The sequence below is a fragment of the Rhinoderma darwinii genome, chromosome 5, assembly GCF_050947455.1.
Source record: "Rhinoderma darwinii isolate aRhiDar2 chromosome 5, aRhiDar2.hap1, whole genome shotgun sequence".
In the NCBI taxonomy this organism is placed as follows: domain Eukaryota; kingdom Metazoa; phylum Chordata; class Amphibia; order Anura; family Rhinodermatidae; genus Rhinoderma; species Rhinoderma darwinii.
In genome coordinates, this window is record NC_134691.1 from 266,685,953 (window position 1) to 266,703,564 (window position 17,612).

The 17,612-nt window shown below is 41.8% G+C and overlaps 1 protein-coding gene across 1 annotated transcript in view; it reads left to right on the top strand.

Annotated features, from left to right (window-relative positions):
* TMEM108 (transmembrane protein 108) overlaps positions 1-17,612 on the top strand; it is a 205,620-nt gene that overhangs the window by 164,300 nt on the left and 23,708 nt on the right. Inside the window, exon 4 of the mRNA XM_075828595.1 lies at positions 15,451-16,446. Coding sequence (XP_075684710.1) covers positions 15,451-16,446 — 996 coding nt within the window. The remainder of the gene's footprint in view (positions 1-15,450; positions 16,447-17,612) is intronic.

A 17,612-nucleotide genomic window follows, 5' to 3' on the forward strand; every position in this document is an offset into this window, starting at 1 on the left:
ACTCAGTGGGATCCCACCCCGAGTGAGTTAGGGCACCCCAGGGCCCACATAGCAACTTGGGCTTCCAAACTACCCGACCTCCCGACCTCGATCCGGTGGTCGCCTGGTCACCTACAAATGGTACCTTTAAACCAAATCCGTACACCAGAGCGATGACCATTGTGGTTCCCTGCCCTCACATTGGCATTCTGTCATCCCTTCACGATGGCAGCTCCTCCACCGGCAGGTATGATTACTAACCTCAACTTGAGCAGGTACTACACTTGATCCTAGTCAAAAGGCCGAGAAGTTTTTTTTAATGGATAGCACACTGACCCATTCATTTCTACGGCCCCATGCAATCGACAGTGGATTTCACGGATTTGTGTGTGGGCTGTGGGACCGAGCTGCAAAACTCAGAGCAAGTCTTATTCCTGTCCTTGTTTGAGGCTCAGTCTCACCCATTCAAGTGCATGGTGAAGTGAAAACCACAGACAGCACACGGATCTCGCGAGATCACGTGTGCTGTCATTCACTGAAACTTTACCGAAGTGTCGTGAGTGATGAATAGACATCGCGTCCTGGCTGGAGGTGATGTCTATCACTCCCAAGACACTTCGGTAAAGTTAATATGGGAGTATGTGACTGCATAGCGAGATCACGCTGTGTTGCGAGTACTGCTAAAAATGAATGGAGAGCAGTGTATGGCGCTGCTCTTTACAATGCCCAGTTGGTAAAAAAGTAAAAACACGCCCTGTTGTCTATTAAGAAACAAATTAGCATAAATCTAAAATTGCTCATAACTTGCTCAAAATTGATCGTTTTACAGCGCCAATCAGATTATGTAGGAGACAGGGCACTTATAATGTGGTGACAGAGCCTCTTTATCGTGGGCTTATCTTTATGTAGAAAAGAATAGTAATTTTCTGAATGCTTCTAAGCGACTCTATTACTGCTATGAATCAAGTTTGTAATGATCCTAATCGTTGTGCCACAGCTGAAGCTAAACTTCTAGTATTGTAACTGTAGGTACTGATTATAGAAATCTGGAATTCACCCGTGATGCCAAAAGATTATTCTCTAGACAAGCAACATTTTGTGATTACTTACCAACCTGGATCAAGAAATGGTAAAGGTGACGCTTTATGTGTGACAGCACAATTTTATCTTAAAAAAAACTTTGTAGGAGTTACTTAATGATTGATATAAAATATGAAAATGACTCATTGCTTAATATTCCGCCAAGGAATGTAAATCTCTTCTTCAAAGATGGACTGTGTCCTTTCTTACCTTTCCACTTATCTCAATATATCGTGAAATATGTGGCGTGAGGTAACCAGTTCTAAAAAACAACAACATGATTTTGCAATACACTGTCACAAGATGTCTATGCTATATGTGTAATATATGGCCAGCCAGTGGTTGTGATGTAGATTGCAGCCTATCAAGAGTTTTGCTATTATGTTGGAATATTGTATTGAAATGTTTTCATGAGAAATTGGAGTCCTTAACTAAATTCAAACAAACGTAAGGGTGGACACATCTGTATGTACTAGAAACAGCACGACTTGATGTTCTAAAATAAGTCCATGATTTTAAGCTGGCTAAATATTTAGGCATTAAAAAGACTCAAGAAAATATTTCCCGTTTCTTTTGTTGGCCAAGCTTTAAGGATGATATCCAAAAATATGTTTCCTCATGTGTGGTTTGTGCTCAATTAGATCTCCTCACTATACTCTTTAAGGTTTGCTACGTCCACTCCCCATGCCATCTCGCCCTTGGTGTTCAGTTTCTAGGGATTGCGTGGTTGACCTTCCTCCTTTCGAAGGAATAAACACAATCCTGGTTATTGTAGACCGTTTTACAAAGATGGTCTATTTTATTCCAATCAAGAGAATACCCACTGTGGAACAAACTACTGAACTAATGCTTCAGGAAGTGTTCAAATGATATGGAATTCCAGATAATGAGGTCTCTAAACGAGAGGTATAGTTTACTTCCAAATTTTGGAAAAGTTTTTGCTCTTAGCGTCCTTTTATCCCCAATGAAATGGACAAACTGATAGAACTATCAAAACTCTTGAACAGTGCCTTCGATGCTTCATTATTTATCTTTAGGATGACTGGTTGGATTACTAGAGTTTGCATAAAATAATTAATCAAAAAGTCCTTTCTATGCGAATACAGGCCTTCACCTAGTCTTTATTTAGCAATTACTACCTCTCTGCCAGCAGTGCGTGAACACTTGACGACATTACAAAAGGTTCAAGAAAAGATTGTTACAAGTTTGCACAATGCTCAAAACCAATTTAAAGAGGCTCTGTCACCACATTATAAGTGGCCTATCTTGTACATAATGTAATCGGCGCTGTAATGTAGATGACAGCAGTGTTTTTTATTTAGAAAAACGATCATTTTTGACGGCATTATGACCTATTTTAGTTTTATGCTAATGAGTTTCTAAATGGACAACTGGACGTGTTTTACTTTTTGGCTAAGTGGGCGTTGTACAGAGGAGTGTATGACGCTGACCAATCAGCGACCAATCAGCGTCATACACTTTTCTCCATTCATTTAAACAGCACATAGCGATATAGATATATCGCTATGTGCAGCCACATACACAAACACTAACATTACTGCAGTGTCCTGACAGTGAATATACATTACCTCCAGCCAGGACATGATGTCTATTTAGAATCCTGACACTTCGCTAAGCGTAATCTCACTGCAAACTCTCATTAAAAATGAGATTACGCTTGCCTTGCTGTAAATCTCACAGAAACGCTACAGAAGTGTCAGGATTCTGAATAGACATCACGTCCTGGCTGGAGGTAATGTATATTCACTGTCAGGACACTGCAGACACTGCTGATTGTGTATGACGGCCCGAAAAACGGTCAAAAATAGGCCGTGTGAACATACCCTAAGACTGTGCTCACACTTGCATGGAGTTCCCATCTACCTTTCCAGTATTTAGGACAACTAGAATGGCACAGTTTGCAGCGCTATTCTTGTTGTCAAAAATAGCGAAACCCTTACTGACCCCATTTCAATGTCAATAGAGCCATTGGGATTTGCCAGTATCCGTATGAAAATGAATCCGGCATTTCTGTTGTGCATTGGTTATAAACAGAAATTATGAGGCTAGTGTGAGCACAGCCTGAGGCTAGTGTGAATCTAGACTTAGGGCACATTCAGACGTGGCAGAATTTTTGCGCTGAAAATGTTGCTGCAGATTCTTTGTGAATTTGCAGCAACATTTTCATATTTGACAGGTAATTCAGACGTTGTGGATATCACAGCAGACTTGCTGCAGATTTCAGCCTTTGCAATGCAAATGCTGAGATCCGCAGTGAAAGTCCGCTTCCTCTTCGCAACATAATGAGCATGCTGCGGAGTGAAAATTCTGCACCGCATCCTAAATTCTGCACAGTTATTTTCCGCAACGTCTGAACTAAGTTTCCTAAAAATGTATAGAAACAAATGTAAAAAACGGCTGCTGCAGAATTCCACTGCAGACTGTGCGCCGCGGAATTCAACAGCAATTCCGCCACGTCTGAATGCGCCCTTAGGGTATATTTACGCGGCCCGACGTGGGCCGTGTAAATCAGCGCTGATCAACGATACAGCAAGTTGTTAGGCAGTCGATTGCTCCTTTCATAAGGAGCCAGTATGGGGACGAGCGCTCGTTACTACGATCGCTCATCCCCATACATATCTATCATGTCAGCAGCATGTCTCCCTGTTTACACAACAATAATATTTTGGGCATTTAAAATGATACAATAAGAGTGTTTGCTCGTTCATCAGCTGATCGTTGCCCTATTTACACAGGTTAATTATCGGGAATGAGCGTTCTGTGAAAGGGCCCTTATATGTCAGTAAAATTTTTAGGGGAATGTAAAAAATTCAGACTCAAAACTGAAAAAGGCAGGACTACAAAAAGCTTATGCTGAATTTATTAAAATGTATTTTACTTTCTAATAGCCAATATCATTTTTCTAAATTGCATGTGAAATAACATAATTAACCGTATTTGAAAAATATTTTAGCGTGCGGAAAAACTCATGTCACATGTTCGATTATACAAAAGCTGCATTTTTCTGTAATCCCTAAAGGGAAATGTCTAGTACAGCAGTCCCTGGAGCACTGATTCAGGACTTTTCATTTTTAATTAGCTTTCTAAACTTGTAAAGTGTCTCCTCCATCAGTAGAGAGTGATTGTAATGTACAGCTGCCTTCATTAAGTTGTCATATCATATTTGTGGAAGTGTCTGCTTAGTGCTTAATACTGTCTGCAGATTTTGATGAGCGACAATTTTGCTTAAAATGAGGATTAAAATATTGTTATGGCAAGCATCTTATTTAAGCCACATCCACTATTCCTTTGCTGGAGTAAATATATTATTATGTTCATCAATTGTTTCCTAAAGATGTTATTTAAAGTAAATGTAATTTTATTGTTAGGGTGTTGAAGGAAAAATAAGGAAAAAAATGTGTTTAAGGGAATGTCACTCTTTAACTTTAGAGTTAACATATAGAAGTAACTCATACAAAAATCCATTGAATAACTTGTTGTTATTTGAGACAGTCAGCACGCTTACTGACAGACACATCCCTAAGGCCTGATTTACACGAGCGTGTGCGTTTTGCGCACGCAAAAAACGCGGCGTTTTGCGTGCGCAAAAGGCACATAACAGCTCCGTGTGTCATCAGCATATGATGCGCGGCTGTGAGATTTTCTCGCAGCCGCCATCATTATGACACTCCGTTTGGATGTTTGTAAACAGAAAAGCACGTGGTGCTTTTCTGTTTACATTCAGAGTTTGACAGCTGTTGCGCGAATCACGCAGTTCGCACGGAAGTGCTTCTGTGCGGCATGCGTGGTTTTCACGCACCCATTGACTTCAATGGGTGCGTGATGCGCGAACAGCGCACAAAGATAGGACATGTCGTGAGTTTTTTTCAGCGGACAGTGTGCAGTAAATTGATGCGGACTGGCTACTGCGTATTGCGGTGAAAGTACTTCCCTTCTCTCTATCAGTGCAGGATAGAGAGAAGGGACAGCACTTTCCCTAGTGAAAGTAAAAGAATTTCCTACTTACCGGCCGTTGCCTTGGTGACGCGTCCCTCTTTCAGCATCCAGCCCGACCTCCCTGGATGACGCGGCAGTCCATGTGACCGCTGCAGCCTGTGATTGGCTGCAGCCGTCACTTAGACTGAAACGTCATCCTGGGAAGCCGGACTGGAGAAAGAAGCAGGGAGTTCTCGGTAAGTATGAACTTCTATTTTTTTACAGGTTGCTGTATATTGTGATCGGTAGTCACTGTCCAGGGTGCTGAAACAGTTACTGCAGATCGCTTAACTCTTTCAGCACCCTGGACAGTGACTATTTACTGACGTCGCCTAGCAACGCTCCCGTAATTATGGGTGCACACACATAGTCACCCGTAATTACGGGAGCCCCATTGACTTCCTCAGTCTGGCTGTAGACCTAGAAATACATAGGTCCAGCCAGAATGAAGAAATGTCATGTTAAAAAAGCAAGACGCATCCGCAGCACACATAACATGTGCATGACATCTGCGGACTTCATTGCGGAATTTAGAATCTCCATTGAAGTCAATGGAGAACTTCCGCAATGAGTCCGCAACCAGTCCGCCACTGGTCCGCAACATCCATTGTATGCTGCGGACACCAAATTCCGCACCGCAGCCTATGCTCCGCAGCGGAATTTTCAGCCACGTCTAAACGAAGCCTACTAAAAAGAAGTGGGAGGCAATGGAGAAACGGGTCCGCTGCGGATTAACGCTGCGGAGTGTCCGCAGCGGAATTCAAGAGCAATTCCGCCACGTGGGGCTTTGCCCTAAGTGTCCGTGTTAAAGGGGCTTACCCATCTCTTAGGCGTGGTTTTCACACGCCACGCACAGACCAATACAAGTCTATGGGGCAGTACAGACAGTCCGTGCTTTTTGCAAAAAGCGTGACATGGTCAATATCTCGGCATATTTTGCGCATCACGCAGCCATTGAAGTCAATGGGTGCGTGAAAACCACACAGGTCGCACGGAAGCACTTCCGTGCAAACTGCCTGTTTCGCGCACCAGCTGTCAAAAGGATGAATGTAAACAGAAAAGCACCACCGAATGGCGTGTCATAATGATTGCGGCTGCGCGAAAAGCACACTGCCGCGCATCATATGACGCTGCCTCACGGAGCAGGTAAGTGGCTTTTGCTTTTGCCTTAAAATAATGGCATATCACTAAGATTTTCCCAAAAATTATGATCGATGGTGGTTCAACTGCCAGGATCCCCAATGAACCTGAGAATGAAGGTGCTACAGCACTGTTTTAGCACTGCCTCCCCTTCACTGGTTCTCCCTGCACAGATAGGGTATGTGCACACGATAACTGCATTTACGTCTGAAATGACGGAGCTGTTTTCAGGAAAAAACAGCTCCTGCATTTCAGACGTAATTGCTCGTACTCGCGTTTTGCGAGGCGTCCATTACGGACGTAATTTGGAGCTGTTCTTCATTGAAGTCAATGAAAAACGGCTCAAATTACGTCCCAAGAAGTGTCCTGCACTTCTTTGACGTGGTTGTTATTTTGAACGCCGTCTTTTGACAGCGACGCGTAAAATTACAGGTCGTCGGCACAGTACATCGGCAAACCCATTGAAATGAATGGGCAGATGTTTGCCGACGTATTGGAGCCGTGTTTTCAGACGTAATTCGAGGCGTAAAACGCCTCGTTTACGCCTGAAAATAGGTCGTGTGAACCCAGCCATACACTCCCGGCGACCTGCTGTGCAGGGAACTGCATAACTGCCTCATTGAAGTGCATTGGAGCATGCAGCAGTTCCCTCTACAGCTGGTGGACGTGTGCATCGCTGTGCAGGGAAGGAAATGCTAAAACAGCATTGCAGCCTCTTCATACCCAGGATCGTTGGGGGTCCCGGTAGTCGAACCCCAACCAATCAAAAAGTAATGGTATACCTTAGCCATCTGATTTGCTGGGGAATATGCCGAACTTCTACACATGACAGAAAAAAAACATTGAAATCAGAATAGTTATTTTTGTCCTAAAACTTGTCGGAAACTTGTAAATGCATGTAGTATTAGAAATAAGCATGTAAGTACTTGTTCTTGTGTCATACCACAAATGGAATTACTGGTACAATGTGTGAGTTGCGCTGCATAAACCAAGTCATTATGAATTCTAGTTATGCGCTTGTATTGTCTTCTTGCCCAGACTTGCCGTGAGACTAACGTTCAGTCTGTTAGGATGGTACAATGTGTAAACTAACTGCATAAATAAAATATGCAGGAGCATCGGCAATACTGAGGGGAAGCTCAGCATAAATGTAATGAATCCACTTTATTGACTGTTGAATTTTACAGTTCAACATATTTTATTGCGCAACAATTGCGGGTCCCAAAAGAGCAAGAGGAGCCGCTATTATTTTTACTTTTGTAACACTAAGATACGTAATGAATGCAAGATAATAGATCTGCTCATACTTATCTACTTTATTACAAAGGGATATACGGTATGCACGTACAGTCCGTGGACGAGACACACATTAGCAGTTCCTGAAATCAGCTGTTTACTTAACTGTAAAGCATACTATACTATGATATTGGAACACGTAAGGTACTCAGCTATTACAAACACACACACATACACACACGCACACACGCACGCACACACGCACAGTTCTCCTGGTGGACCCCTTTAATCAGTCAAGGCCCACTTTTAATTGTCAATGGACCTTGTAGCTATAAAACTTAAAGTCTAGCATCTTTGTAATCTTCATTTTCTTGCAGGCGGAAAGATCTGCCTCAAAATTTCTTCAGCACGTTGTTTGACGCGTTTTTCGGTGCTTTTTTTTCGCAGTGAAAACCGGTTTCTCTGCCTCTCATTGATGTCAATGGGAGGTCACAGACGGAAATGCCCGAAGATGGGGCATGTCGCTTCTTTTTCCCATGAGCGTTTTTCACCGTTTGCGGTAAAAACATCTCCGCCTCCCATTGAAAACAATGGGAGGCGTTTTCGGGCATTTTTTGCCGCTGTTTCCGATGCGGTCTACACATCAAAAACAGCACCAAAATAGTCTGTGTGAACGTACCCTTAGGGTATGTGCACACACACTAATTACGTCCGTAATTGACGGACGTAGTTCGGCCGCAAGTCCCGGACCGAACACAGTGCAGGGAGCCGGGCTCCTAGCATCATACTTATCTACGATGCTAGGAGTCTCTGCCTCGCTGCAGGACAACTGTCCCGTACTGTAATCATGTTTTCAGTACGTGACAGTGGTCCTGCAGCGAGGCAGGGACTCCTAGCATCGTACATAACTATGATGCTAGGAGCCCGGCTCCCTGCACTGTGTTCGGTCCGGGACTTGCGGCCGAAATACGTCCGTCAATTACGGACGTAATTAGTGTGTGTGTGCACATACCCTAATGAAAACATTTGTTGACATTTAGAGGATGGAAACATTCCTGATCATTTTTAACTGTGCACCTGTGTCAGTTGAACATGATCAGGACCGGCTTTCATCCTTTTGACCCCTTAATGACCAGGACTGAATAGGCCTTAATGACCAGTAAAATGTTTTCTGTTTTTGCCTCTCTGCCTTTCAGCAGCCATAATTTTTTTTATTTTTTAATTGATGTGGCTATAGGGGGTTTTGTTTTATGCGGGAGAAATTTTTTTTTTTTCTGCGTGGTTTGAGGGTAGAAAACATCTTTGTTTATTTTTTATCCCGTTCACGTTTCATGCTAAATACCCTGTTAAATTAATTCTTCAGGTTATTACGGTCGTGTAGATACCTAATATGTGTAGGTTTTTTGTTTTTATGTAGTGTATGGGCAATAAAATATATTTTATGCAAAATAATGACTTTTTTGGGACCTTTTTTTATTTAATTATTTTTTTTGTAACATATTTTTTAATCCCATGAAGGGATAACTTTATTTACAACTTTATTTTTTACTTATAATGTATTAGCATAGTCCTGTATACTAATACATTATACTGTGTCACTATGACACAGGCTACTATTAAGGTATGTTCACAAGATTAACAAAATATGTTAAAGGGAAAACAGCTCCTGATTTTCAGACTTTTTTGAGCAACTCACGTTTTTCGCGGCGTTTTCGCAGCGTTTTTTACGGCCCTTTTTGGAGCTGTTTTCAATAGAGTCTATGAGAAAACGGCTCCAAAAACGTCCCAAGAAGTGTCCTGCACTTCTTTTGACGAGCCATCATTTTACACGCCGTATTTTGACAGCGACGCGTAAAATGACAGCTCGTCTGCACAGAACATTGTAAGACCCTTTGCAGGCAATGGGCAGATGTTTGCCGACATATTGGAGCCGTCTTTTCAGGCGTAATTCGAGGCGTAAAACATCTCCATTACGTCTGAAAAGAGGTCGTGTGCACATACCCTTAGGTCACCACATAGTGTGCCCTAACAGCAGGTAAACTGAACAAACAGCCCTGGGGTCCTTTCTAGGACGGCAGGGCTGAATGCAGAGGGATTCCCTGGTCCTCGATTTCGCCACCGGATTTCCGGTGACGCGATTGAAGAGAAGAGTCCCCTTTAATCATGCCACAGTCACAGACCGCTGTGATCAAAGAGTTAAACAGCTGGGGTCAGAATTTTTTTTGATCCCAGCTGTGTTCAGGAGGCTGCTCTAGGCTCAGGAGATGTTAGTTACAGCTTCTGCTTAGAGGATGAGCACTCATCAGCCTCTCCTTCAGCAATGTCAAAAGACGTCGCTGTAGACACCGCCTGACGTCAAAAGACAGTGGGCAGTCGGGAAGGGGTTAAAATGCCAGGTTCACACACTACAGTTTTTTAAGTATTTTTGCCGGTAGCAACTAGAAGGTGTAAGCGTAGGCCTTTTCTTTATACATTCCCTCTCTTAAGGATCCAATGATTGCATTAAATGGAACCTGTCAGCAGTTTTGAGGCCTCAAATAAATAAAAGAGGGGGAATTTAAGCATACATTTTGTCTTGGTCATGCAAGTTGCATAACCAAGAAAACAATGTTTAATTGGCCCCACACGCTGATCGCAATTGCCACAAAAATGGCTCCTGCACTGTACGCTGCAAGCCCCGCCTTTCTGCTCTGAGTGAGGGCTCTAGCGGCGTCTTGGTGGCTGCTAGAGCCATCTCTCAGAGCAGAGAGTGGCGCTTGCGACCGCTGCAGCAGGGGAATTAAATGCTGACAGGTTCCCTTTAATTAGAAAAAAAACTGGTCTCAACAATGACATAACTACCTGGGTGGCAGGCAAAGCAGCAGCTGCTATGTGATCAGCAGTTGAGAAGGCTCACCATCACTGTTATAAGAGCCTTAATTGTTCATATGCATCTGATTTGTTGCAGACATTTCATAAATGGTTATGGTATCTATCTATCTATCTATCTATCTATCTATCTATCGATCTATCTATCTATCTATCTATCTATCACCCATCTCATCCCATGGCACCATTGGGAATAACAGATGTGGAAACTCCGGAGCACCACGTGTCATTGATGTGAGAGGGGAACGTCAGCTACAAAGGTGTGTCTAAAACAACAGTTCAGCAAATCCTACTGCGTATGGGGCTCCGATGCAGACGGATAGTCACTGCTTCTATGCAAACAAAGGTGCATCGGAAAATAAGGCTTCAATTTGCACGTCAGAATCGGAATTGGACCACCGATAATTGGCAAAGGGTTGCCTTACCCGATGAGTCACGATTTTTGCTTCATTGAACGGATGGACGTTGGCATGACAGGCGAGAAACATCAGACAACAAACACCCTGCAACCATTGCTGGAAGAACACAAGCTGGTGGCGGCAGCGTTGTGGTCTAGAGAATTTTTTCATGGCATTCTCTCGGCCCACTCATCCATGTGGAAGGCACTCTGAACCAATTTGGGTATGAATCTATCGTTGCAGATCACGTCCACCCATACATGCTGTTTGTCTTCCATGGGGCAGATGGAATCTTCCAGCAAGACAGTGCGACATGTCACACAGCTAGAAATGTCCAACAGTGAATGGAAGGGCATGACCAAGACTTCCAAGTATTTCCCTGGCCCCCTAATTCGCCAGACCTGAACCCAATTGAGCATCTGTGGGACCACCTCGATAATCTTGTTTGCTCTATGGATCCTCCCCCACGCACACCCTCCAGCAATGGACTGTAGTCCGCATGGCTCCAGATACCCGAGACAACCTACCAGCACCTTATTGAGTCACTCACAGTCCGTCTAGCTGCTATCCGTGCTGCACACGGCGGTTATTCTGGATATTAGCTAGTGGTCATAATAATGTGACTCGACTGTGTATATATATCATATCTATCTATGCATCTAATATATAATATCTATTTATCTATTGCATACCAATCAATCTATCTACCTATCCATAGATTTCTAAATCCTGACAATACATTTTCAACCTCTGATAAATAAGCATATCCTTTAATTTGTCAAACATGGCATGTGGCTGATATTTATGGTTATTCTGAAGTTGGAACCCTGCTATACCACTCGGTCTCACCTTACCCTTATCTCTCAGAAGTATTAAGCTTTTAAGAACTGGAGACAATCTTCTATTACAGCAATGATAACATTATGCGGTTTATAAAGTCAAAGGCACAATCGGCAATAATGGTGTGGCACAATGCCGCACCACTACCACCCAACAACACAAAACTGTGGAGACTGCATGGTAATATGTGTGTGTTTTGGTAAGCAGAATTTTTAAAAAGTTCACATTTTCAAAATTCTTATTTACATAGGGTAGAGCAAACTAAAAATGCCAAGTGTGAACGTGGCTTAATGCAGAATCATTTAAAATGAAAATTATTGCAATTGTTCAAATGATTATTAAATGTCTTGGACTTTGAAATAGACAAACTGTAGGTGTGTGAAGACCCATAATAGGGCTCCCTGATAGGTCTGCGTCATATCATCAGATCCCCAACATTCAGGTACCAGAGGGCCCAAAACTTGGGACCCCCTTCCCATCACTGGGCAGCATTTCTAGCTATTTTCTACTGACTTGTTAGTTTGAGCTGGGCCCCCTTTGCTTATGGGCCTTGTTGCAGTTGCATGGTCTGCCTATAATGTGTGTACATCCTTGACTACAAATATTATTGAAAATGGGAGCCATGTTTTAACTGTGCTCTATATTCACAAAAGTATTGGGACACCTACACATTACACCTACAGGAGCTTTTATGGCATCTCATTCTATATCCATAGGCATTAATATGGAGTTGGTCCCCTCTTTGCAGCTAAAACAGCTTCCACTCTTTTGGGAAGGCTTTCTACAAGATTTTGGAACATGTCTGTGGAAACGTTTGCCCATTTACCCAGAAGAGCATTTCTGGGGTCAGATACTGATGTTCGACAAGATCGCATGGCTTGCAATCTTCATTGGAGTTCTTCCCAAAGTTGTTCGATGGGGTTGAGATCAGGTCTCAGTGCAGGATAGTCAAGTTCTTCCACACCAAACTCTCCCAACCATGTCTTTATGGACCATGTTTTGTGCACTGGGGCACAGTCATGCTGAAACAGAAAAGGGTCTTCCCCAAACTGTTCCCACAAAGCATACAATTGTTCAAAATGTCTTGATATGTTGAAGCATTAATATTTCCCTTCACTGGAACTAAGGAGCCTAAGCCAACCCCTGAAAGACAACCCCATAACCGTATCCCTCCTCCACCAACCTTTACAGTTGGCACAATGCAGTCAGGCAGGGAACGTTCTCCTGGCATTCACCAAAATCAGACTCATCCATCAGACTGCCAGATAGAGAAGCGTGATTCGTCACGTCCCAGAACACGTTTCCACTGCTCCAGAGTCCAGTGGTGGCGTGCTTTACACCACTCCATGCGGCACTTGGCATTTTGTGCGGATGTTAATGTCAGAGAAAATTTTAGAGCTTTGCAGTTATTGATTCAACAGTGCGTTGGCAACTTTTATGAAATATGCACCACAGCACTTAGTGGCCCTGTTTTGTAACTTTACGTGGTCTGCCACTTCGTAGCTGAGTTTTCTGAACGCTTTGCAATAATATCACTCACAGTTGATGGTGGAACATCTACAGTAGGATGGAAGAAACTTCACAAACTGACTTGTTGCAATGGTGGCAACTTATTACACACTCGAATTCAGTGAGCTCTTAAGAAATGTTCTATTCTTACACAAATGTTTGTAAGGGCAGACTGCATGACTAGGTGCTGGATTTTATGCAGCTGTGGCAGTGAGACTGAATGAAACACCTGAATTCAAGGATTCGGAGGCGGGTCCCAATACTCCTCAATATGAACTCCTCAAGCCCGAATTAACATCTGTGCCAAAATAGTCTATTTTGCTGGAAGTCTACACCTTGTAATTCCCATTAACCTCTATGCAGCTTTATTTTTTTCCATTCAACTGGAAATGACAAAAATAATTTATTCAGACCTCCTCTGATTTTCTTATTTTTCTCTGGGAAATTAAAATACACAAGAGACAGGTAATGTTCAATCTCGGCATTGCGTGCAGCGCTACTGATATGGTTGCATGGCAACCAGCAGAGGCTTCCATGGAGTGACCGCGAGATCCAACAGAATTAACTCTTTCTTTTTTGGATTCTACAATTCTGATCAAGAAACCCCAGCTGTGTTTATTACTAGTGTTGCACAGTACATCCCATCAACACAGCACATGTAGAGACCTTTTCATAAAATATGTTATCAGATTAGTGCCTTTGTGAGGTTATTTCACTAGAATACAGTGATTGACTGAATGAGAATGTGAGCAACCAAAGCAAGTTATTCATGTAGTGCAAAAATCTTTTATGGAATTAATGCTAAAAGTGAATCTTCTTACTGTTTAAAAAAATAATTACATGTTAAATGTATTTGACTTGGTTTGAAGCGTACAAAAAGAAATCACTCACTCATTAGACACCTACAGATGTGTATTAGTTGTAATATAGCTAGAAATAAAATCTAACCTGCATATATTACAGATATTGAATGAAGTTCTTGAATACTCATTGGAAATACAGATACGTATCAGTATTCGGTTTGTAATCTACCTCTGGTCCCTTTCCTTCACCATACTAGTCCCTAGACCAAGGCACAATAGTAGCATAACTAACAGTGTACTCAGTTCCCCTAATACAGAATAGATATTATCATACTGTAGCTTCTCTAGTCCCACTTTAATGTCACACAGGAGCTATGTCACCTTTGTTCAGTTACTATAGTAACAGCTCATAAATAAAAATGGTACTGCCAATGTTATATGTGCCGTCCTAAGTCATGGATATTTAGCTCAGGAGTTCAGATACCCTCAGTTATATGCAACTAAATAGAAACAGAGTAGATAGGTATGAGACAGATGGAGAGAGAGATACGAGATATATACAAGATAGATGGAGACAGACAGATAGATACAAGATAAATAGATATAGATACAAGAAAAAAAATAGATATAGATAGATACGAGATAGATAGATAGATAGATAGATAGATAGATAGATAGATATAACGTATACTAGTCAATCTGCAGGGGCATAACCAGGGCCTGCTGGGCCTCACCCCCAGATCAGTAGACCCACCTCCAAATATTTAAAAAAAATAATTTACTCGCTACACCTTCGTCTTCTCATGTCCACAGGGGCCCGCCACTCTGTGCCGCGGCGCATACAAAGTCATGACGCCGGGCAGCATCAGGAAGTTGTACGCGACGCACCACAAAATGTCAAGCATATATATTGTTCTGATGCTTTCCAATGCCTTGTATGCGGCGTGGCACAGACCACCTGATGTGGCAGCCTGAGGCGATCCAGGATGGACCCCCTTCTCTTCTGGGGCTGGTCGTGGTCGCCCTGCAGTAATAATCCAGAAGCAGGCAAAACAATACTAATAAAGTAGTTGCCAAGACTCCAAACATGGCAATCAGAATAAATCTCTTGATCAACATCCCAGCAATTGACTACAGATATTTAGTCTTTCCAGAAAAACATCCAGATCCCATTTAAATACATTCAATGAATCAACATCACAACATCCCCTGCAGTCCCACTGCTCTTACAGTAAAGAATCCCCTTCTATGTTGGTGTAAAAATGTGCTTTCCTCTAAACATAGTGGTTGCCCCTTTGTTGTGGTTACAGGATGGGATATAAAACCTTTCCCCGTATTGATCTTTGATGTATTTATATGTAATGAAAAGATGTCTAATTTACAAATCAAATAACCCATTTTCTTACATACAAAGCTGCTTGGAGTCAGTTTCCAATATATATGTCCTTGTAGTTATTTTTTCCAAATACAATGACAAGATTAATGGGCACAGCTGGCATTTATTCAAGAATTAAGCATCTGTCAAGTTATTACAATATTTATGGCATATAAATTGCATTTTATAACTATTTTCTGATCCACACATCTTTTTTCTCTCATAGGTATTCTACTCGTTTTGGCACTGGCAGAGAGAAAAGTATTTGCAGTTAAGGAACAGTTTCCAACTTCACCATCTTATCTTTTACTGAAGGAAACAAATACAAATGCAGACATGGTAATGCCAAGTGTCAGCTCTGGACTTGTTAGGAAGTCTGCAAGGCCTGGTACACGGCTGTCTGTAAAACCTGCAGACTTAGTGCCTCCTTTTAACAGTAAAGGTGTTGATTACAGCGACAGGCTTATGGCGACACCATTTGTCAATATTCAGGGTGTTACAAATTCAGGAAATGCACACAATAAAAACAAAACATTGGAAAATGTGCCAAATGAGTTAACTAGGTCTACTGAAACTTACCACAAACCAGAACTCCATTCAAGCTTTCCAATGAGGACTACAACCACCACTGACCATACTAGCCCTATTCTTGCATTCCTTAAAGACACTTCTCATCATGTTGCCACTTTGCAAAGCCTTTCCCAAGAGGAACAGACCGAGGGTTCTTCTACTCTCACTAATGGTATGTCAAAGAACACTGAATCAGTGTCAGTGCCTTTTAACCCCCATCATTATAAACTATGGGATGTATTAAACAGAAATGGCTCCTTGTTCTCTTTAAGACACGTGAATGGAACTCCACTTACCACTATGACAATGACTACATCACCAACATTTCCGCAGGCCTCCTCAAAAACCACTACACTGGTACAAGCAACCACAAGGAGTACTGTACCAGACAATGATACAACAGCACAATTGATTCCGTCGATGGATGCAACTACTAGGAGTTCCATTACTATGTCTACAGCTGGATCCACTGCAACTGGAAATTTTCTAAATAGGCTGGTGCCTGCTGGAACATGGAGACCTGGGGTTCCTGGAAATATTTCCCATGTAACAGAGGATGGCAGTCAACCCCAACACAGAGAAACGATTTGTCTCAGCAAAGTGGATATTGCTTGGATATTCCTGGCAATTAGTGTACCAATATCATCATGTTGTAAGTATACGCATGGTGTTTTACTACTTTAATTTTAGTCTGTTATCAATGCATTTTGAAGAAGAATTCAAGGTACACTGGTATATACAGTGGTAGTGTGCCGCACAGTAAAAAACAAACCACACATAGTTCACACTACGGCTAGTTAATCAATAGGCCTAGTTAGACCTTCATTAAATTAATTACCAATAATGTATTGTGACTAATAAGGAAAAAAATACTGTATTTATTTGTATATATTTTTTTATTTTTCATTTTTATAGTAGAAGTTGCAGCTACTTTTCTCAGCCTGTGGGAGAGTCAGCTTACTTGTCTGCCTGTATCTTACCCTATACAAGCTGTATTGCAAAATGAACAGAATCTATGAACTCACAGATTGTCACTGTGCTCCCTCTTTGATGCACAGTTTGAGAAGAATGTTTTCAGCAGCTTCCCCCACCAATCAAAAATCCTGACATGTCACTATGACATGTGAAAAGTTTTTTTAAAGTTTAGTTTCACTTTAAGATTGGAGGTACACTTTATTTTACATGAAAGCCATCCCTAGGAAGTTGATCATTTATTTCCTCCTTTAAATTGTCCAATTTGCACTGAAGTTCATGCAGCCATGACTATACTCACATAGTCCTTCATTACACTACACTGCACATCTGCGCTGTATAGAGCCAGATAACAGAAGCAATGAACGGCTCCCGTGTGTCCTATGCATTGTGCTGCCAAATTCCATCTGTATACATACACAGATTAAATAAAACATGGCAGCCCCCAGTAAAGTAAGAAAGTGTTAATAAAAAAAAACTTTGTGTGTGAAAAAAGTCAATATAATATTTTATTAAATAAAAACACATAAATTAATTAAAAAAAATAATCATGACACTGTCTCTTCAAAGATGGCTTTCATAGCAGAATGGCATCACACTTATTGCTGCCCATACTACAGTAGATTGTGCACTTTTTGTCTTCTTGCCACCAGGCCAACAGTTCCCAGTGCCAACTCTGGTTGATTTTATTTTCACATCAGTAATTTCCATATGGTTCATTTTGTACCTGTATTAGGAAACATGCTTTTTATGTGCTCTCCAAGCATTTGTTTGTACAAACCAAGTCTTGCTGAAAGCATCATATGCTTGATGTATTTTGGACATTTCATTCGAGTAAACAGACCT